At 40.2% G+C, this 21675-nt stretch overlaps 3 protein-coding genes across 9 annotated transcripts in view; 1 reads left to right on the top strand and 2 right to left on the bottom strand.

The window, feature by feature from the left end:
- Window positions 1-21675, bottom strand: part of LOC115728263 — a 22862-nt gene continuing 1187 nt past the window's right edge. The window contains exons 1-11 of one of the 5 annotated variants that reach the window (XM_030658605.2): window positions 5383-5544; window positions 4948-5018; window positions 4288-4393; window positions 4020-4118; window positions 3846-3911; window positions 3604-3720; window positions 2859-2933; window positions 2326-2428; window positions 1877-1924; window positions 521-642; window positions 1-418 (exon numbers count right to left, since the gene is read on the bottom strand). In XM_030658605.2, coding sequence (XP_030514465.2) covers window positions 317-418; window positions 521-642; window positions 1877-1924; window positions 2326-2428; window positions 2859-2933; window positions 3604-3720; window positions 3846-3911; window positions 4020-4118; window positions 4288-4393; window positions 4948-5018; window positions 5383-5451 — 978 coding nt within the window. In that variant the 5' untranslated portion in view covers window positions 5452-5544 and the 3' untranslated portion in view covers window positions 1-316. Of the gene's footprint in view, window positions 419-520; window positions 643-1876; window positions 1925-2325; window positions 2429-2858; window positions 2934-3603; window positions 3721-3845; window positions 3912-4019; window positions 4119-4287; window positions 4394-4947; window positions 5019-5382; window positions 5557-21675 lie in introns of those variants that run through there. The other 4 variants (XM_030658606.2, XM_030658607.2, XM_048285132.1 and 1 more) reach the window with 4 other exon arrangements.
- Window positions 9616-21675, top strand: part of LOC115732433 (ferredoxin--NADP reductase, root isozyme, chloroplastic) — a 27517-nt gene continuing 15457 nt past the window's right edge. Inside the window, exons 1-5 of one of the 3 annotated variants that reach the window (XM_048285113.1) lie at window positions 9623-9842; window positions 10131-10187; window positions 11225-11557; window positions 12025-12244; window positions 13399-13902. In XM_048285113.1, coding sequence (XP_048141070.1) covers window positions 9720-9842; window positions 10131-10187; window positions 11225-11557; window positions 12025-12244; window positions 13399-13898 — 1233 coding nt within the window. In that variant the 5' untranslated portion in view covers window positions 9623-9719 and the 3' untranslated portion in view covers window positions 13899-13902. Of the gene's footprint in view, window positions 9843-10130; window positions 10188-10449; window positions 10480-11224; window positions 11558-12024; window positions 12245-13398; window positions 13903-21675 lie in introns of those variants that run through there. The other 2 variants (XM_048285115.1, XM_048285117.1) reach the window with 2 other exon arrangements.
- LOC115730590 overlaps window positions 17357-21675 on the bottom strand; it is a 4923-nt gene continuing 604 nt past the window's right edge. Inside the window, exons 2-9 of the mRNA XM_048284952.1 lie at window positions 21096-21194; window positions 20923-20988; window positions 20681-20797; window positions 19920-19994; window positions 19384-19486; window positions 18953-19000; window positions 17684-17805; window positions 17357-17580 (exon numbers count right to left, since the gene is read on the bottom strand). Coding sequence (XP_048140909.1) covers window positions 17479-17580; window positions 17684-17805; window positions 18953-19000; window positions 19384-19486; window positions 19920-19994; window positions 20681-20797; window positions 20923-20988; window positions 21096-21194 — 732 coding nt within the window. The 3' untranslated portion in view covers window positions 17357-17478. The remainder of the gene's footprint in view (window positions 17581-17683; window positions 17806-18952; window positions 19001-19383; window positions 19487-19919; window positions 19995-20680; window positions 20798-20922; window positions 20989-21095; window positions 21195-21675) is intronic.

Consider the following 21675-nt stretch of genomic DNA (forward strand, 5'->3'; position numbering starts at 1 on the left):
CATAAGTTTTCACTCGCCGAAGCTTTTCATGAAACTGCTCCATATATTTTACAAGTTCAACAACATAAGTGAATAAACAATGAAGTTAAATCTACATTAAGAGCAACTGTAGAGCACACCTTTCTCATCTGAAATGAATCAAGATGCTCCACACAGATTTTCGAGCGTGAATGGAACGTCGAATGGAATTAAGCAGAAAAATCTGAAGTTCTCTGAATTGTCGTCTTCTTCTTTCTAGTGTTGTAACCAAAGACTAGCTATGCTCATGTGCGGATGATGAGCCGCCCAGGAAACCTATCAACACTGCACATACGCACTACTCGGGTTTCCCTTGAAATACTTGTACGATCTCCTCTGCTCTTGATTGGATGCCTTTTAGGTACTCCGTGAGGACCCTCTGCTGGTAAGAACCTCCTTCCTAATAAGAGAGGAAACGGAATGTCAGAGACATCAAAGAGCTACAGAAGTGACGAAAAAGACTCATCAAAATGTGGCCGGCAAGGTTAACAAAGGGACTTACTGTTCGGATCAAAGTTCGCTCTATTCGCTTCTTTATGACTGCGTATAAATCTTCTGGCGAAACATCGCCCTTCCCAAATGTCATGCCATCGAGCAATAGCTTATTCCATTCTTCCTCTGGAGCTGTTGCCATGAGCCATCCATGATTGAGGCACCAAAACAAGAATGGACAGAAAAAATCATCAGCTCATTGACCCAAAACATATAGTAGATGAAGAACACCAGACAGCAATACTGCAACAGTGTACTTCACAAGATTTCTCTAAATTAAGAGCTGCTTGTACCAGAGGCCAGCTATAAAATTCTCACAAAGCCAAAAGGCAAAATATTCATCATCATTCAACATTTTTGAAGTCAACTTACATAGGTTGTCACTTGGCTTTCGATGTATGACAAAATCAATTTTCCCACAATCACCTCATAAAAGCCTTAAATCTCATTAACCAATCAAGCTTGGCCCAGTATAGACAGTGTCCATAGAAAAAGTAAGAAAATCGTGCGCCCTTCAGATAATGAAACTACTGCATCTAATACCTTATTATAACCAAGATATAAGAACAACCTTTTAATCTACAAAGCATTCTGTAAGGCAGACCTGGTGTGCATGGAGAGGTACACTCAACTAAAACAAATTTTTTTTTTTGGGGGTCAGAAACTTGAACAATTAGTTAGCTAGATTACAATGTATACCCAACCTGAGATGACCTCTTTTTATTGCCAAAGGAGATGAAGGAGGATCGTCAAACTAAAATCAGGCTTGCAACCTATAGGAGGTAGCTCTGCTTTCTGGCAATAACTTTCTTGCTTTAGCTGTGATTTTTTACTTAAGCCAGGACTTCATAATGTCCAATATTGACAATTTGTCATCAAATAATCATACATACAACCTTTCCTCATGATTTGCACTGAAAACTTATCTAAGGCGTAGATGAAAATGAGATATGAACATTGACTGAACACTTCAAAGGAAAATTTGTTCCTTTGTATTTTCCTTAAAAGCCGAAAAAGGATAGATTGGGTTCTCCTTCTAGCTTCTCACGGACTTTTGATAACAGAAAGAAGGATGGATTAAAAGTCAATAGTCGGAAATGGCAATTGGTCCCCCAAAAACTAGCCTTCGCATATAGGGCTATGAGAATGGAGGCATATATAATTGGCTAACCTTTTCTGCGCCTACAATTGATCTCATTGTGCATGACTTTAAACATATCTTCTAATGCGGCCACAGACAAAATGTGACCATATAAGTACTGAAAAAGTGACTAAGCGAACACCCTTTATGAAGACACAATATGGTCGAGTCGACAAATTTACAGTATGAAAGCACTGTGCATAACTAAATTCATGTGATAACCACCTTTTATAAGGACCTCCAAAAACTCCTCTGCCTTCAACACTTCATTTCCTGCAATTCATTCATATCACAAGGTCAGCTTCGTAATCGGCCTCATTACGGCATGTCAAAGAATATGAAAAGATTCTCAAGGGACATGGAGAACCAGAGAACAAGATAATTATCCTATGTCCAAAGTTCCCAGTCTCCCCAACTAATTAAACTCGAGAGATTGCAACTATAAGTGAGAAATTAAACACAATGAATTGATAGCTAAATTGCCCCAATAATCGAAACATTAACTTTTCCTTAAAAAATCTACCTCTATGATTTTTTACTTTGAATGTTAATATAGATCTAGTTGAGAGTCAACAAACCAATAGCAGTTGATGTTGTAACCGTTCACATAACTACTACCTCCTTTGAGGTTCGAGGTTCGCGTAAGAATTATCAACTTGCTCACTGTTATTCACCTCTCTTGGCATAACTGCGCTTGGAGAGAACTCTAGAAGCATAAAGTTGCAAGACTTTCTGTAGCATAGCCACAAGCCCGGGCTTGTCTCCATCTTCCTTTGCCTGCACATGGTATAGATATGAAAACCTACTAATATGCAAGAAACTCGTAGAACAGATATTGGCATCAACATACTGTTTTGCTCGCAAAGGAAACAGACAGAGTTGGTATTATCAAATAAGAATCTTTATTATGATTAAAAAAACACTCAGTTCTTTGAGAAATTTTATCAGCATAACCAATTTAAGTGATAAAATTGAAATTTCAACCCTAGATAATATATACAAGAATAATTTTTCACTCTACCTCACATTTTGAGTTGAGTTGCCATCATGAAATGAACCAATATCAACCACAAAAGACGGACGATGATCAGGAGAAGAAATAGCACTTAGTTGAGCAAACGGATTAAAGAAAGATCATAATGAGGAAGGACCATTATAACCAAAATATGTTCAGGCAGATGTCCCCAGAAGTAGCAAATAGACTTACTTGTCTTAACTGTGCATTAACTTCAGAGAGGAATCCTTCATCTAGTTGACCTTCTTGCTCCATTTGCGTTACTTCCTAGGAAAAACCTACTCTGCTCAATACATATGATCACAACATAAACCACTAAGTGTCTTATGAGTGCAATGATGAGATAGGATGAAATGATAATGAAGCTGCCGGAAAACAATTCACCTTCGAAATAATAAAATATCTTCATGTGCAGAGAAGCAACAAAACATGAACACTTTTCAATTCTCTAGCTCTCATCTTTTTATTATTTATGCATGACCAATCAGCAAGCTACTCTATGTGGGGGTCAAGATTGATGAAAAAAGGAAGGAAAAGTGAAGGCCATGTTTGGTGGCCATTTTTCAGCAACTTATAACATTTCCCTGTGAATTCCCCTCCAAAATATGGTAATATTATGAAATATTATATACGATTCGATATTTGAATATTTAAAAATTTGAAAGTTCTTCATCATTTCAAGTTAATTAAAGTTAAGAGCGTGATTTCCACAAAGTTCATCGAAAGTTAAAGTAGAAGCCCCTGACAGATCCTAAATAAACCATGCGATTGGATGATGAACAATAGACAAAATCAAATTCATCCTCATTGTGAGTAGAACAATGAGCTGACTCCATTCAGTGGGATAAGGCTCAGCTGTTGCTGGTACTATAGATCATTTGAGTACACTAAACTGCCACAGAAAAGCAACAACTTAGTAAATATTTGAAACACATACTTCCTCCATTGCTTTAAGAGCCTCAGGGTCTCTGGGAGGCCAGGAAATCTCTTCCTTTTCATCAACAACAGGCTTTAAAATTCCCTGGAGAACATCAGTTGAAGATTCTATCTTTTCCTGCAGAAGCAAGCAAAAAAGATAAAGTGCAATAATAAAATAAAGACCCTCAATGTACAAGCCAGGGTGCTAAAGGTGAATTGTCCAAATGTGCTTGTGCATGTAGACGTAAGGGAGAAAGATACATTAGTTTTATGGACAATGCGGTCCACTATGCTCATCACAGAAAGAGCCAATTCCTCGTAATCTTTCTGCATAGATATGAAATGATGTCAAACCATTTCTCAACAAGTACAAAGGACTGATTTAGCAAAGGAAAAGATTAACACAGCAGAATCAAACAAGTACAAGAACCATGCTTTATCATCTTCTGACTTGCAGGTATCAGTTCTTGCAGCAAGTCTAATCCAGAAGCCCTCATTGAAGGCCAGGATGTTCTCCACAACTGTTTTCTGAAGCTGCATGAAGATTGAAAAGCAAAATCAGGAGGAGAATATATTCGCATTTTAACTTATTGATCGGTCATATGGATATCATCTCTCTGTCTCTCTCTGTCTGTCTCATGAAAAGTTTTTTACTCTATCCAATTGCTCATTAGGGGAGAAAAACAAAGCATCATCCGCTCACCTCCTGAGGATTTGCATGCCTCAGCAGATCTATCAACCTGTCAATTTCTACTGTCTTTTTGAAAGCTTCTTCCGCATCTTGACCGACTGCACATATCAAAGTTCTCCTGTATTATTAGACCCAAATGTGCCACTCTATTATTCTTCTTCTCAGACATAAAAGGTTGATGAGAAACTGCATAGTGCCTATATTTCCACAGCATTTAAACACATGCAGCCTAAAGACCAAAAATATGAGTTGGTAAATATGCTCTACGAAAGATCTAAAAGATATTTGGCCAAAGATAAACTCTAAAAAAAAGACAGTAGAATACTGCTTGTCCAACATTGCAGTCTTATATAGTATGTAAGCAATCCCTTAAAGGAAAATCCTAAACAATTAATTTAGAATTATGAGTTCAAGTTGGACAGAAAGAAGATTAAGGTCAAAGAAACCGTTTCATCCAATTATCATTGATACCTTTTCGGCACAATTCTGTTAAAACCCCTCAACAACGTGGTGGAACATGCATCATTGAACTACATTAGTTGTCCAAGGAAATGCCATGTACTTCGCACGTCTTTCAGAATTTGGAATATGACTCGTTCATTGTCATGCAACAGCATTGTCGAAACAACAGAAAACGTGATCACCAGGAACCCAAGAAATGACAGATTCTACCTCCTCCTGGAGCACGGCTTAAACTTCTCCATACCCAAACACCAGCCGTGTGCATTTCCAAGTGGTTGAGTCTGCGACAGACACATAAGCGCCAGTAAAAAATCAAAGCATATGGACCAGAAATCAAACAACAGAGTCCTCCTTTTTTTTTTTTTTTGGGCCGAAAGAGTCCTCCTGTTAAGAAGTAGCTTTTGCATTGCACAGTTCAATCGGGAACCGAAGTGGAAACTAATCAGTAATCACAATATTGTATCAAGAAACCCTAATCCTCAAACTCGAACCGATTAGATTCTCCTCCGCTCCGCTTCATTTCCTCCATCACATTGAATCATTCCAAAAAAAAAAAAAATCGCTAAAAACACACGAATCGCAGAACCGACATTGAACCCCGACATGCGCAGGTCAACATAGGACGAGACGAAGAAGAAGAAGCACCTGACGAAGAGGTGAAGAAGTACTGAAGCGCAGACATGGCGGTGCACTGGAGAGCGAGAGCGAGGCCATGTCCGTACAGTGGCGGAAGAGCACCACCACCACCACGCAACGACCGTTGCAAATGAAACCACCAAGTCCTGATAACGGAATCGACACGATAATCTCTCGCTGTGGGTGAGCAAGATCGTGTGGAGCGCACGCACGTGTGTAGCCGGATCTCGACCTTTGGATCTCGTGGGTCCCAGGATCGAGGGCTGAGAATGGCCGATGCATCTCCCTGCTGGTTCGCTCTTTGGGCTTCGATTGGACCCTATTTCAGGGTTGCGCCTGTTGGGCCAGAGACCTCATTATTTTTCGACTTTAATGACAAAAATCTCGGAAATCAAGGAAAAAAGCGACGAGAGAATTGAAAGAGAAAAGTGAAAGATATAGGACTGCATTCTATTTTGTGATTCTCAAAAGTGATTCTTTTTTTTTTGTTCTTATTTTTGCTCTAAAACTGTTTTTGGGAACAGAATCAGAATTAAAATAAGTTACGTTACCAAACAGGATTCTCAATTTTTTTTTTTTTTTGGGACAATTAGAGAACCAAAATGGTTACTATACAAATCCCAAATGCAATGAATAGAACTGGGCATCAGGCTGTACCGGCCCAAGCATGATAGAGCTTGGCACGCTTGGGCCGGTTTCAGGCCCATGGATCCTAATGGACTGGCTTATGCCCGAATCGAATGGTACCACATTTATTTTCTCTCTCCCCAAAACAATTTAGTTGCATCTTAAATATCGCAATAGTATAATCGTGTCCATTTGTTCCAATTCAAGCCCGAAACAATGGCGACTCGATTGTTGAGTTCCATTGTCACAACATGTACACGCCAACTCCACCCCTTCAACAAGCCGAATTTGACTATGACAATAGACAAGACGGTTCGACGATTTGGAAGAATTGCAAGGGCAAACGTCAAAAGCTCAATCCCTACAAATTGCTTCGCCGGATGATACCTCTTCTCCCGACGGAAGGCTCATAAGCACCCGAGGCGGTGGTTTCACGGAGAAGAACGTCCGGTGTTACGTTACGGCTCGAGATTGATGAGAATGGCACCCGGAAGATCTTTTTCAAGTAGAACAAATGGTTTTCAAAATTTATCAAAAATATCTTCTCAAATAAACTTTCCTTGAAAGCTAGCTCCTAAAGATGAGGCCTAAGTAGATGATTGCGAAAGATACTACCAACTTTGTTAAAAACAGGGAGATAAAATATCACCATTCATTCTTTAATCTAAAGAAATAACCTCCCTCTTACTCAAGTTTAGCTTTAATCACCGTTACCACTCAAGAAGGCAACCTTGATTGCGACCTTTCTAAAGGGCTGTGTAGCGCCTTCCCTTCATTGGAAAAGAAATCGAAAATCGAATAAAACTGGAAAAATTGAAAACTGGGCTTTTGAAATAAAGACAAAACAAACCACGGCTCGTATGTTTTTTCATAACTATCTCTACCACCCTCATTTTGTTAGATCTTGACTTACCGGATTTAATAAAAGTCAAAGCCAATATTCGAGGAAGAGAATGCCTATCGAGCAATTTTTGCGAGATTGCACGAGGGTCTCGAGGTCTTAAAATCTCGAAGCTTTAGCTCTTGATCCGCACTCGTCTCGTATCTATATAGGACTTATTTCGGGTCGAAAATCAATTCGAATAATTTGATTGGCACAAAGATTAAGATTGAGCTGGTTGATGCGAAAAGAACAAACTCTCGACTAAAAGCATAGCACGAATTGTTCCGTCCGCTGCATAGTTAGGAGTCGGGACAATGAAGATTAATGGGTCGTAAAGTCAATTAAAAAAAAAAATACATGTCGGCTTCTTTGTGTTCAGAACTTTCTTAATTCGTCTGTCCTAAACTTAAGACTAATATGCTTTGTCCATGAAACTAAGAAAGTTGTCTTATGGGAGTTCTGATATCATCAAAATACACTCATTGCCACTGTTTGAATCAGCATTTGCTAACTCAATTCTTTCACAATTAGTTTTGATGTTAAATATGCAACCTTTTATTTGTAATTTTTTTCTATTAGTAAAAGGATGGAGAAGATGGATCCGCAGCATTACCGTTTCTAAACATGTCAAGAGGGGTTGAAAAGCCCGTCATCACAACCTCACCACATGCCGCTAAAAAGTCACGAAATTTCCTCACACAAGATAGGAAATGCCCAAGGCATAAGCTAATTAGAGATTTATTAATGATATGCTCGGACTAGTGATTACGCGGTCCACGGATTACAACGCCATAGCAGCATAAAATAGGGATTTCATTTTTTCCTTTTCAGAGATTGGGTAACCTAAAGGCTCATCGAGCACGCTACACACCCCAATGAACCGGTTAAATTCAAACTTCTGGCATATACAAATAGACTTGACCAAAATAATTTGCACGTGATTGATGAGATTCAAAATGGCAATATCCCGATGAGCCGAAAGATTCCAAAACATCCGAACCAACCGTGTCGATCGCAAAAGGTTTATAATTGGGAATTTCAGTTTTTTGACCGAGAATTTGTCGGACACAAATATGTTACTTTGAAGGAAAAATTACAATTGCTATTAGCCTATCACGTTGAAACCCACCAACATCCGCCAGGACTCAATAAAGTAAATGGCCTAACTAACTTTATCTTAAGTAGGTTTTCCAAATTGGCTAGATTTTGTTTGGAGGGATGATAAGTCACCTCGCTACATAGATCATAGGGACGATGCAATTAAGATAAAATTGATGGGTGTTGGTTTTTGTTAACTTTATTTTAATCAAGGTGAAGTTTTGACACGCAATACGCGAAGCTGTTCTTATTATCGAGAAAGAAACGTGGCAATATCTACGATTTTGCACGTGTTCGATGAAAGTAAGGATGCAAATCTGCATTTTTTGAAAAAAAAGTCTGGATGGGTTTTTGATGTTTTTGGAGAAAATATTGGGTGCTCCTGGAGCGCCACGTCATCTCTGAGACACCCCATTTGATGATCGACACGTGTCCAGCGGAGCCCAGATTTCAGATTTTTTAAAATCTATTTTTCTCTCACATTTTTCTTTCCGTAAACACCCCCACAGGCCCCACCCCCCCCCTCTCTCTCCAAGTTTCTCTGCAAAACGTAGGACGGCATTTCTGGGTGGTGAAATCATCAGCGCCGCCGTCGACCGGAGAGGGGGGCAACCACCGCCTACGGCGGGCCACCCAGGACACCCTCCGGGAGCAAAACCTCCTTCACACTAATCAGTCCCCTCACCTTCATCTTCACATCTTCAACCAACAGCCGGCCGCAAGGGAGCCGCGGGCTGAGCCGCCCAAATCGCGGACTGCTAGGACGCGGCGGCGGAGAGACCGAGGTGGAGGTGGAGGCGGAGGCGGAGGCGGGGGTCAAGATCTGGTTGAGGGCGAGCTTCGCGTTCGAGATCGCCGCTCATCGCGGCTGAAGCGACCTTGTACCCGTCTGCGGCCGGCGACGAGAGAGCCGCGGGCTGAGCGGCCGAGATCGCGGGCGGCGAGGACGCGGGGCGGAGAGGCCGAGGCGGGGGTCCTCGCGCCCGTTTGCAGCCCACGGCCCACTTTCTCTCTCCAAGTTTTTGCAAAATCTCTCCTCGCCGCCCCTGATCTCTCTCTTCTAATCTCTGTTCAAGTACTCGGCCTTGCCTCCCGCGATCTCAGTGGCTCAGCCCGCGGCTCCCTTACCACCGGCTCCCTCGCCGCCGGCTCCCTCGCTGCCGGCTCCCTTGCCGCTGGCCGCAGATTCGGGCACGAAAAAGAAAAAAAAAAAAGATGAAGGTGAGGGATCCTATCACTTGAAGAGGGAGAGAGTGGGCCGTCGCCATCGTTGGAAATGCTTCTGGTTTTGCTTATGCTTCGCATTCATTTTCCTCGTAATCTTCATCATCTTCTTCCTTTTGCAGATACTTGGAGAGAGAGAGTGTCGGCTGTGGGGGTGTTTACGGAAAGAAAAATGTGAGAGAAAAACAGATTTTAAAAAAATCGGAAAAGTGAGCCCGCTGAACACGTGTCGTTCATTGAATGAGGTGTCTCAAAGATGACGTGGCGGAGCACCTAATTTTTTTCGTTTTTTCGAGAGGGCAGGTTCTGATGCTGTTCATTTTGTCTTTTGGGCCATCTGAAAGAAGCAGAGACTTCAAAAGCAGAGATTGGAGAGTCAATTGAGACGGAGAGGCATTCTTGGGGAGCCTGAATCAAAGAACCCAAGTTGTCTCTTGCCTCTCTCTAAAGGGTCACTGTCCAATCTTTTACTTAAACACAAGTTGAGCTCGCTCTTGATTTTCGCCTGATCCTCATGCCCTTTGTCGGCTCGTCGTCCCTTGTATACCCCACCGTAAATCTGCCCTTTGATTGTACTTGGCCGCAAGCGGTTTCGCTGCTCCCGATTCATCCAATGGCTCACTCGGCTGTATCTCAGGTGGGTGGCGTCGATCTTGATCGGTGTTTTGGTTTGCTGTTCGGGGCTCGAGAGAAAAAGTAAGGGGAAGTTCTTGGAAACGAAAGTTGGACTGGACTCGAGAATAACCCAAATGGCGGCTTCCATCTGATTAGCACGATTTTGCTCGCTTCTTTAGCGTTTTCTTTGCTTCCTGAAGTGCGACTTTGTTGATTACCTTTTTCCATTGTTTGCTTCTTTAACTCTTTTTTTTTTCTTTTTGTGTTTTTGGGTTTGTGGGGAACTGATCGGTGAAGTGATTTTTTGCAGGTTTCTGTTGCTGTTCCTGTTGGTGGCGATTCATCTATTAGAAGATCGGTGTTTAAGGTAGCTGTTCTTTTGTTCCTTTCTTTTTTCAGGAGTCTGTGCTCTCTCTGGTTTTATTGCGTCCGCCGGTAAATGAATATTTTCCATGCATTATGCTTTTGGTCCTTGTTGCTTTTGGTTAGATTGTCAATGATGCGAGGTCGGGAAAAAAGTCATCTTCTTTTGACACTCTTGTCCCCAAGGAGGGTAGAAATTCTCAATTCTGTTGCACTCCTCAGTTGCATCACCGCGGAAAAGTTTCAAACTTGAGAATATATACAATGAAGTTGCTGTCAAAATGGAGAAATTTAGTGTATGGTGTTTCTGATAAGTGGTAACTTCTGTAAATTTCATGTGGTGGTTCAATTTGAAGGATATTTCTGGTGGGGATGGAAGTGTCTGATTTTTTTTTTTGGGTCAAAGAAGTGTCTGAGTTTGGTGATGCAATTTGTTTCCCTTTTTTTCCTGGCCAGCACAATTCCACTCACACACACACACACACACACATCACGTACCCATCCTCTTTTGTCTAATTGTACATAGAAGAGGCCTACCATAACTCTTATCCGTTGGGGTCAAAGCAATCTTGTTGTGAACATGAATGGAATTCTTTTTCTGTGCTTGTACGGCGTAATATTTTGAATCTAGTTGAATTGCTATATACTGTTAAACTGAAAAATGGAGTCTTCAATGCTGGACTTGATCCAAATGCAAATTGAGCAGCAAACATAGATTACCAGATGGCAATATGGCATTCTCTTTGGTTCATTTATGAGTAAGGTGCAGCATAGGGCATCCATTCTGTTGGTTTTTGTTTTTCGCTTCTAAGAATAGTGACACACACCTAAATCTGATGAAGTATGTATGAGTCTCTTTAAAGTTTTGGCTGTGAGTTCTTTTTTGCCTTTCTTGGTTTATGTCCCACTGGTTGCTGAAAAAGTCGAACATTTTGTTATGAGATTCTTATATCTATAGTAAAGTTTGTAGCAGTACTCTGTTCTGCCCAGTGAGTGAATTTTGTAACTCTGTTAAGCTAACTAGTTTCTAATGAATTGCAGCCACATACTCTCAGTTTCTGTGGTACATTATGGGCACCCGTATTGACATTGGACCTGAGTACCAAGAATGCAAGATCCAAATACGGGTATACAATATGCATGTCGGTGCAGCAAGCAAATGCACCAAAAGTTTCTGTCTCTCCATTGCAACTCGAGGTTGCCAAAGAGCCCCCATTAAATACATTCAAGCCAAAGGAGCCTTATACAGCAACCATTGTTTCTGTTGAGAGGCTTGTAGGCCCAAAAGCGCCTGGTGAGGTTTGTCATGTTGTTATTGATCATGGCGGCAACGTCCCCTACTGGGAAGGACAGAGCTATGGTGTAATTCCTCCTGTAAGTTGCTAGTTATGGAGCCGTAATCCTTATTTTTTCCACTTTGGCTCTCTAGTTTGTGATGCGATTAGTTGAATGTGTATGAGTGGCGTGAGTTACTGATGATTCGAGCAAAAGCAAGAAGACTTTAATTTCCCTTGTCAAGTTCCCTTGATGAGGATTAATGTAGTGTTGGAAGAGATCTTGTATTAAGATACTTAATGTATGTCGATTATTTATGCTCCATCTCACTAAAGGAATGTTTTCTTTCTATCTCTTGACATGAATTCTTGCCAATGTATATGAATCCCATTGACTTACTGTACTCTCATTTTTTGCGATGCTTATCTGCATCATTTGATTTGTTTCAACTTGAGCAGCTGCTCCAAATTTTCTAAACGTGCTTTGTTTGATGAGTTCTTTGTTCAATTAAAACAATAACTCAGTGCTGAGCAGTCTATAATCATCATCATTGTGTGGCATCACAGGGTGAAAATCCGAAGAAACCAGGGAGCCCTCACAACGTTCGTCTTTACTCAATTGCATCTACCAGGTATGGTGACTCTTTCGATGGTAGAACGGCCAGCTTCTGTGTCCGCCGAGCTCTCTATTATGATCCCGAGACAGGGAAGGAGGATCCTTCTAAAATCGGAGTGTGCAGCAACTTTCTTTGTAATGCAAAGCCTGGAGATAAAGTTCAAATCACAGGTATGGCTGATTATTTTTCCTGGTTTGTGCATCTCGAGTGCCCTCTTTGAATTAAATGTCTAATGATAAAAAAATACTCTTTTTCCCGTTAATTGGCCAAGAATTGGTAGTTGCAAGAAATCATTCTGATGCCATCGCACCTTGTGCATGTTTGTGTATAACAAGATAACAATCATAGCTGCTTAGATTTTCACCTTCTGTCTTTAATGAAGCCTGGGATGCTGGCTTTCCACCTGTTGGCAATTCATATGTGCATTTTTTCATTGATAAGATGAAAGTGCCGAAAGAATGCTTCACTACTGACTAAGGTCAAGAACCAAAATTGCTGCTGAATTCTCACTAAGCGTTGTGTTTTAAGAGTTGATTGTATTGGGTCCTTCAGATTGATGAATGGCTCCTTCAGATTGGTGCTAGAATCAATCTCCCATTTGTGCTCAAGCTTGGATTGTAAACCAAAAAAAAGTTTTAATTTTTTATTTATTTTAAGATACCTATGGAATGATTCAATTAGAGTTGTGACTGTTTGCGAAAGTATTAGCAAAGATGAGCTGAGTTAACAGTGTTTCTTTAGTGTGAGAGCTGTTGGTCTTGGACTCTAGTTTGCAAGAATGGGAGACCTAATGTGGTGCCATCTGCCACTGAGCCACGGATGTCTGTTGAATCCTCAGTAATGCGCTCTGGAAGACCACAAGTATGAGACACTACACAAGGATGAGACAAAGGACATATATTAATGTTTTGCATTTTCAGAAGCTCAATATACTTCATCATTCTCAAACTATTACCTTTCCTTTCTTTTTATGTGAAGTACTGTACTCAAAAGAAACACATTATGGGCAGTACCTTGCTCGTACTTCTGAATTTTACTGAAAGCCTAGCTACAATTGCCTCTTTGAAGATAGTTTGACAACATACTTGAATTGAGACAATACTCTTTGTTTGCCCAATTTGATAGACAAAGATAGTTCGAACGTAATTTCTTTACGGTCCGAATCATGCCTACCTTGTGTTTGTTAGGTTAATTTCCTCAGCTTCTTGTGGTAGTCCATTTTCTGTTAAATCTTTTTCATACTGCCAGTCCTAGGAGGAGCTCAACCATCATGCATGTCTGATACTGAAAGAGAGCTCAACTTTGATAATTGTATCTTTTGCAGGTCCTTCTGGGAAGATCATGCTTTTGCCTGAAGATGACCCGAATGCCACTCACATAATGATTGCGACCGGTACCGGCATCGCCCCATTCCGAGGCTACCTTCGGCGCATGTTCATGGAATCTGTCCCCAAGTACAAGTTTGGGGGCCTTGCCTGGCTCTTTCTCGGCGTGGCCAACTCAGACAGCCTGCTCTATGACATCGAGTTCTCCAAGTACCTCAGAGATCACCCAGACAACTTCAGGTACGACACAGCGCTGAGCAGGGAACAGAAGAACAAGAAGGGGGGCAAGATGTATGTCCAGGACAAGATCGAGGAATACAGCGACAAAATCTTCAAGCTTCTGGACGGAGGGGCTCACATCTACTTCTGCGGGCTGAAGGGAATGATGCCGGGTATCCAGGGCACCCTGAAGAGAGTCGCAGAGGAGAGGGGCGAGAGCTGGGAAGAGAAGCTGTCGCAGCTCAAGAAGAACAAGCAATGGCACGTCGAAGTCTACTAGAACCGGAGTCTCTGCTCTTGCGTAACCGGTGAATTCACCTGCACTCGGCCTTCTCTTGATTACCAGTTAATTGTGCCATCTACCATCTGTTGCCCGATCGATTAGGATTTGATTAAGAAAACCGAGTATTTAGAGACCGATCTGTATCGCCGAATAATTAACCCAAATTATCATTCTTATTTCCATTATTGCCAAAAGTTGAGGAGGCCTTATTTGCTGTCTCGTAAGTTATTATTGTTATCATTATTATTTTATTTTTTTGCAAAGTTTCTCCTTCCAAACTATAGTATTAGGAAGTTTTTCACCGACACCATCATAGATTAAGGTGATGTGAAGTTGTCGAGGGCCTTATAATTTTAGCTCGAGAGAATAAATTAAACTGGAAAATAAAATGGAGATATTTCCTTTTTAACGGATAGCATAGATAACGCAAAGAGTATTTTGGGAAAGTTAATTCAAAACATTCTCTTTTCAAAATTACCAAATCAGTGTTAAAATTCCCAAATCAGGCATGTTACGATCACCACAAAAGAAATTTATTAAGTTGCAATAATTAAATGAACCGCCACGTCTTTTGTTATCGGGAAGGTTTCGCCGTAACGTCACGCAGAAAAAAAAAACTCAAGTGCTGCAACCGATCGAAGATCAGGTTGTCGAAGATCGATTTCGCATCGAAAGTTGGTCCGAACACCACCTCGCTCGACAGCTTAAAAGAATAAAATCTCGGATCTGCCCGCTGCCCTGATGTCCCCAGGTGGATCGGATCGGTCGAACGTGAAATTATTTCTCGCAGAGAAGGCCAACGATGCATCTTGGTTTAAAACGGTTGGTTTTAAACGTGAAATCATTACATATCAGCATTTCTTTGGCAAGTTTTTGTGACTCCTATTTATGCATCTCTATGCTTCTTGACAATTCTTTCTGTTGTGAAAAGACTGGCCTTTATTTTTTATTTCGTTTGTGCACTTATTTTCCTTTGTTGAATTGAAATCGACAGGTTCGATGGGTTCAACTGACAAGTTTGTTCAGAGTTTGTAGAATTAGTCCTCAAGTTGTAAGCCTATAATACAAAATCGATATGACTATTCTTTCCTTCTTGCGAGATTAGCGTGATGGAAGTACATTTGGAGTTCTCTGCCAAATTGTCCGAATTTCAAAGGCACAAGTTCACAACATAGTGGAAAACAACAGAGATTTTCATGTAGCTTTGTGCTATCTGCTATTCCAAAAGCATGAAGTCCATCACCTACACGCCCACTTACATTTGCATCTCAATTCCTGGTCTGAAAGTTAAAGATTTTGTACATATGCAATGCCACAGTTTCTGAATTTAGTTCAGTTCTATTATTATTTTTTTGTTTGTTTTGGGGCTCAAAGATCAAGTTACATGAGCCATGATCGATAATCTGACCATTGAAAACTTGTTAAGTCTTTTGTACTTCATTGATATCATTCCAGATTGACACACGAGCCTGTGAAAATCTTACAGTGATCTCTTTTCCTGCGTCATTTTGCTCAGCCTCCAGATATGTTGCAACAAAGAGGGGATCTCCTAGACTACCATGCTCTCTCTCTGTCATTGCCTCTATTACTAGGTAGTACATCCTGTCCAAGGAGGAAAGTTTTGGCCTTATGACAGTTCAGTGACAACATGTCCGACGTCCGTCTGTTCACCTGGCCATGCAGCTGAACAGACCGATTCCGTTAGACGTGTTATGTTATTCTGTCTGTTGTTGTCTTTGTTCTTTTCCGAATTTAGCAAGGGATGTATGACCTGCATGAGCCTATCTGGAAGAGCTGTTTTGACGAAATCATGGAGGTCAAAGTTGTCCACGAACATGTCTTGGGTTTCTTTCCTGTGACAATTCAGCCGAGGATCCCTAGCTTTGACATTGACTTGCCATCCTATTCTGTAAACTGGATTTCCATTTTTTTGTGCCCGATCTATTGAATTCACTTGTGTTTTTCTCCTTTTTTTTCTCCTTTTTTGGGTGATTTTCATTTTTAGATGTACGGCATATACATTTGGGAAGCAAGCGATATCGTGCTATATAAATAGGGGGATGATGTTCATTTTTGGAAAATAAGAGTAGTGGAAGATGTTAAGATTGTTGGGACTTTGAAGTTTAGTCTAGTTGAATGAAATGAGGATGAGGTCCATATGGGAAAGGAGATGGAGATTGGTTTAATATTGGCCTAATGGGTTTGGGCCAGGGACACCCCATTTTGTGGAAGGGTGATTTATGAAGCTGGTCGGCCTGCGCGCCGCTGCTCCGCGTGTCTTTTTTATATACCTTGTTTCGGTTTGTTGGACTCTTGTTTGTCTATAAATAAAGCATTGACTGTTGAGTTTTCTCTTTGTTCGCATTAGTGATTCGCTTTTATCTTTGTTCTTAACCACTAATCATTTCTTCATCGTGCTCCGACGTAATAGGCCCTTGATTACTCAGGAACTCTAGCATTCGGGCTTGTTTTGAAGTTTCAAGCAAATAGGATTTATGCTTGAGGACTATCCCATGAGGTTGGTATATGACTCCGCATAACCTTGAAATATTTCCGGAAGATTTGTCACTCTGTTGGAGGTGAAGGAATGCTGCTATCCATACCGACTTCTTCCCTTCCGCTGATCGTGTCGTTAAGAGTACATGCTCTGTGGTTAAGTTAGACTCTTGAGCGTTTACTTGATTTGGGGAACAAAATCTGTTCTTCATCGCTCAGGGATGGGTAATAGTTTTTGGCAATTTGTGTTGACTTTTGTACTCGTACTTGAGCTATCCGCCGCTTTGAATTTTGAGAATTCAAACTTGAAAAATCTATTGTTCTTATTACAAGTATACGATTGCATTCACAGATGTTTGATAAAAAAGAAGAAGAAGAATCTCCTCCTTTGATAACAATCCAAAATGAAAAGTGTTCAATTGGAAAATATCTCATGTACGGCTCTACGGAGAGACGGTAAGCATAACTTATCTGGGCAAATTTTCACTCATTATTGCCAAGCTCTAGTGGAATTTATAATCAGGTCTTCGAATTAGTAATCTGGAACCGTGATTCTTGCAAGGAAGGTACGAGGACCGCATTTGGCTAAACAAGCTCTCTAATTCGCTCCCTCTCTACTCGCTCTTAGGACCTGCATGAAACGATTTTTTTTTTTTCCTATTTGAGAACATATGTAGCATTTGAAACTCAACACTGCTATGCAATATGTGATGGTTCTGCCTCATTAAAAAGTTTCACAGAACCCAACGAACCACGCAGAGGTTGCCTGCATCATAAGTTTTCACTCGCCCGAAGCTTTTCATGAAACCGCTCCATACATTTCACAAACATATGTGAATAAACAATGAAGCTAAATCTACACTAAGAGCAACTGTAAGGCACACCTTTCTCATCCAGAATGAATCAAGCTGCTCTGCACAGATTTTCAAGCGTGAATGGAACATCGAATGGATTTAAACATAAAAATCTGAAGAGCTCTGAATTGTTGTCTTCTTCTTTCTAGTGTTGTGACCAAAGACTCGCTATGCTCATGTGCGGATGATGAACCGGCCAAGAAACCTATCAACACTGCCCATACGCACTACTCAGGTTTTCCTTGTAATATTTGTACGACCTCCTCTGCTCTTGATTGGATACCTTTTAGATACTCTGTGAGGACCCTCTGCTGGTAAGAACCTCCTTCCTAATAAAGTGGAAATGGAATTTCAGAGACACGAAAGAGCTACAGAAGTGACACAAAAAGGACTCGTCTAAATGTGGCTGGCAAGATCAACAAAGGGACTTACTGTTCGGATCAAAGTTCGCTCTATTCGCTTCTTTATGACTGCGTATAAATCTTCTGGCGAAACATCGCCTTTCCCAAATGTCATGCCATCGAGCAATAGCTTATTCCATTCTTCCTCTGGAGCTGTTGCCAAGACCCATCGATGATTGAGGCGCCAAAACAAATGGAAAGAAAAAATCATCAGCTCATTGACCCAAAACACATGTAGATGAAGAACACCAGACAGCAAATACTGCAACAGTGTGCTTCACAAGATTTCTCTAAATTAAGAGCTGCTTGTATCAGAGGCCAGCTATAAAATTCTCACAAAGCCAAGAGGCAAAATATTCACCATCATCCAACCAAAATTTTGAAGTCAACTTATATAGGTTGTCACTTGGCTTTCGACGTATGACAAAATCAATTTTCCCACAATCACCTCATAAAAAGCCCATAAATCTTATTAACCAATCAGGCTTGGCCCAGTATACACCATCTGTCCCTAGAAAAAGTAAGAAAATCGTGTGCCCTTCAGATAATGAAACTACTGCATCTAATACCTTATTATAACCACGAGATAAGGACAGCCTTTTCATCAACAAATCAACTTGAACAATTTGTTAGCTAGCTTAAAATGTATACCCAACCTGGCATGACCTCTTTTTATGGCCAGAAGAGAAGAAGGACGATCGTCAGACTCAAACCAGGCTTGCGACCAGTATGAAGCAGCTCTGCCTTCTGGCAATAACTTTCTTGCTTTAGCTGTTATTTTTCACTTAAGCCGGGACTTCATAATATCCAATATTGACAATTTTTCATCAAATAATCATACATATAACTTTTCCTCATGATTTGCACTGAAAACTTATCAAAGGTGAAGATGAAAATGAGATACAAATATTGATTGAAAATTTGTTCCTTTGTATTTCCCTTAAAAGCCAAAAAAAGATAGATTGGGTTCTCCTTCTAGCTTCTCACGGACTTTTGATAAAAGAAAGAAGGACAGACTAAAAGTCCAAAGTCAGCAATGGGATTTGCCCACCCCCCCCCCCCCCCCAAAAAAAAAAAAACTCACATATACTATGAAAATGGTGGCATAAATAATTGGCTAACCTTTTCCATGCCTACAATTGATCTCATTGTGCATGACTTTAAACATATCTTCTAACGCAGCCACAGCTAAAACGCAACCATATAAGAACTGAAAAAGTTACTAAGCTAACACTTTTATTAAGACAGACAAATTCATGTATGAAAGCACCGTGCATAACTAAATCCATGTGATAATCACCTTTTATAAGGACCTCCAAAAACTTCTCTGCTTTCAACACTTCATTTCCTGCAATTCATTCATATCCCAATGCCTCTTTACAGCATGTCAGTGAAATTTGAAAAAGATTCTGAAGGGGCAGGGAGAACCATATGTCCAAGATTCCCAGTCTCCCCAACTAATTAAACTCGAGAGCTTGCAGCCATAACGCATTAACTGAGAAATTAAACACAATGAACTCATATCTAAATTGCCTCAATAATTGAAACATTAACTTTTCCTCAAAAAATCATAGATCAAAAAATCGACCTCTATGATTTTTTTACTTTGATTGTAAATATAGATCTAGTTGAGAGACAACAACCCAATAGCAGTTGATGTTGTAACCTTTCAGATAACTTCCTTTGATGTTTATGTAACAATCATCAAATAATTTGCTCACTGTTATTCACCTCTCTTGGCATAACTGCGCTTGGAGAGAACTCTAGGAGCATAAAGCTGCAGGACTTTCTGTAGCATAGCCACAAGCCCGGGCTTGTCTCCATCTTCTTTTGCCTGCACATGGTATAGATATGAAAAAGCCTACTAATATGCAAGAAACTCGTAGAACAGATATTGGCATTAACATACAGTTTTGCTCGCAAAGGAAACAGACAGAGATGGTATTATCAAATAAGAATCTTCATTGTGATTAAAAAACCACTCAGCTCTTTGAGAAATTTTATCAGCATAAGCAGTGAAGTGATGAAATTTAAATGTCAACCCTAGATAATATATAAAAGCATATTTTCTTACTCTACCTCACATTTTGAGTGGAGTTGCCATCATGAAATGAAGAAATCAATATCGACCACAAAAAGAAGGATGATGATAAGGAGAAGAACTAGCACTTAGTTGAGTCGGAAAAAAGAAAGATCATAATCAGGAAGAACAATTATAACCGAAATATGTTCAGGCAGGTGTCCACAGAAGTAGCAAAGAGACTTACTTGTCTTAACTGTGCATTAACTTCAGAGAGGAATCCTTCATCTAGTTGACCTTCTTGCTCCATTTGCATTACTTCCTAGGAAAAATCTACTCTGCTCAATACATTCGATCACAATATAAACCACTAAGTGTCTAATGAGTGCAAGTATGAGATAGGATGAAATGACAATGAAGCTCCGGGAAAACAATTGCATCTTCAAAAGAATAAAATATCTTTATGGGAAGAGAAGCAACAAAGCATGACCAGTTTTAAATTCTCTAACTCTCATTTTTTTTTTTATTTATGCATGACCAATAAGAAATCTACCCATATGGGGTCGAGATTGATGAAAAATAGAAGGCAAAGCAAAGGCCATGTTTGGTGGCCATTTTTCAGCTACTTCTAACTTTTCCCTGTGAACCCTCCAAAATATGGTAATGTTATGAAAGACTATAGACAATTCTATATTTCAATATTTGCATATCTGAAAGTTCTTCAGTATTTCAAGTATAATTAAAGTGTGGGTTCCACAAAATTCCTCAGAAGTTAAAATAGAAGCCCCTAACAGATCCTAAATAAATCATGCATGGACTGGTGAACAATAGAAACAATCAAATTCATCCTCATTGTATGTAGAACAATGAGCTGACTCCATTCAGTGGGATATGGCTCAGCTGTTGCTGAGTGCATGGAACGGTTAGTCATAATTGTAGTATAGATCATTTGAGTGCACTAAATTGCCACAGAAAAGCAACAACTTAGTAGATATTAGAAACACATACTTCCTCCATTGCTTTAAGAGCCTCGGGGTCTCTGGGAGGCCAGGAAATCTCTTCCTTTTCATCAACAACAGGCTTTAAAATTTCCTTGAGAACCTCAGTCGAAGATTCTATCTTTTCCTGCAGAAGAAAGCAACAAAGATAAGGCGCAATAATAAAATAAAGACCCTTGATGTACAACCCAGGGTGTTAAAGGTGAATTATCCAAATGTGCTTGCGCATGTAGATGTAGGGGAGAAAGATACATTAGTTTTATGAACTAGGTGGTCCACTATGCTCATAACAGATAGAGCCAATTCCTCGTAATCTTTCTGCATAGAAATGAAATGATGTTAAACCATTTCTCAACAAGTACTAAGGACTGATTTAGCAAAGGAAAGGATTAACACAGCAGTTCAAACAAGTACAAGAACCATGCTTTATCATCTTCTGACTTGCAGGTATCAGTTCTTGCAGCAAGTCTAATCCAGAAGCCCTCATTGAAGGCCAGGATGTTCTCCACAACAGTTTTCTGAAGCTGCATGAAGATTAAAAAGGCAAAATCAGGAGGAAAATATATTCGCAATTTAAATTATTGACCAGTCGTATGGATATCATCTCTCTCCCACTCTCATATGAAAAGTTCTCACTTGATCCTACTCATTAGGGGAGAAAAGCAAAGCATCATCCACTTACCTCCCGTGTAAATTTGCATCCCTCAGAAGATCTATCAACCTGTCAATTTCTACCGTCTTTTTGAAAGCTTCTTCCGCATCTTGACTGACTGCACAGATCAAATTTCTCCTGTATTATTAGACCCAAATGTGCCACTCTATTGTTATTCTTCACTGACATAAAAAGTTGATGAGAAACAGCATAGTGCATATATTCCCACAGCGTTTAAACACATGCGACCTAGAGACCAAAAATATGAGTTGGTAATACACTCTACGAAAGCTGTAAAAGACATTTGGCCAAAGATAAATTCTGAAAAAAAGACGGTAGAATACTGCTCGTCC

Source organism: Rhodamnia argentea, chromosome 9 (assembly GCF_020921035.1).
Source record: "Rhodamnia argentea isolate NSW1041297 chromosome 9, ASM2092103v1, whole genome shotgun sequence".
Lineage (NCBI taxonomy): Eukaryota > Viridiplantae > Streptophyta > Magnoliopsida > Myrtales > Myrtaceae > Rhodamnia > Rhodamnia argentea.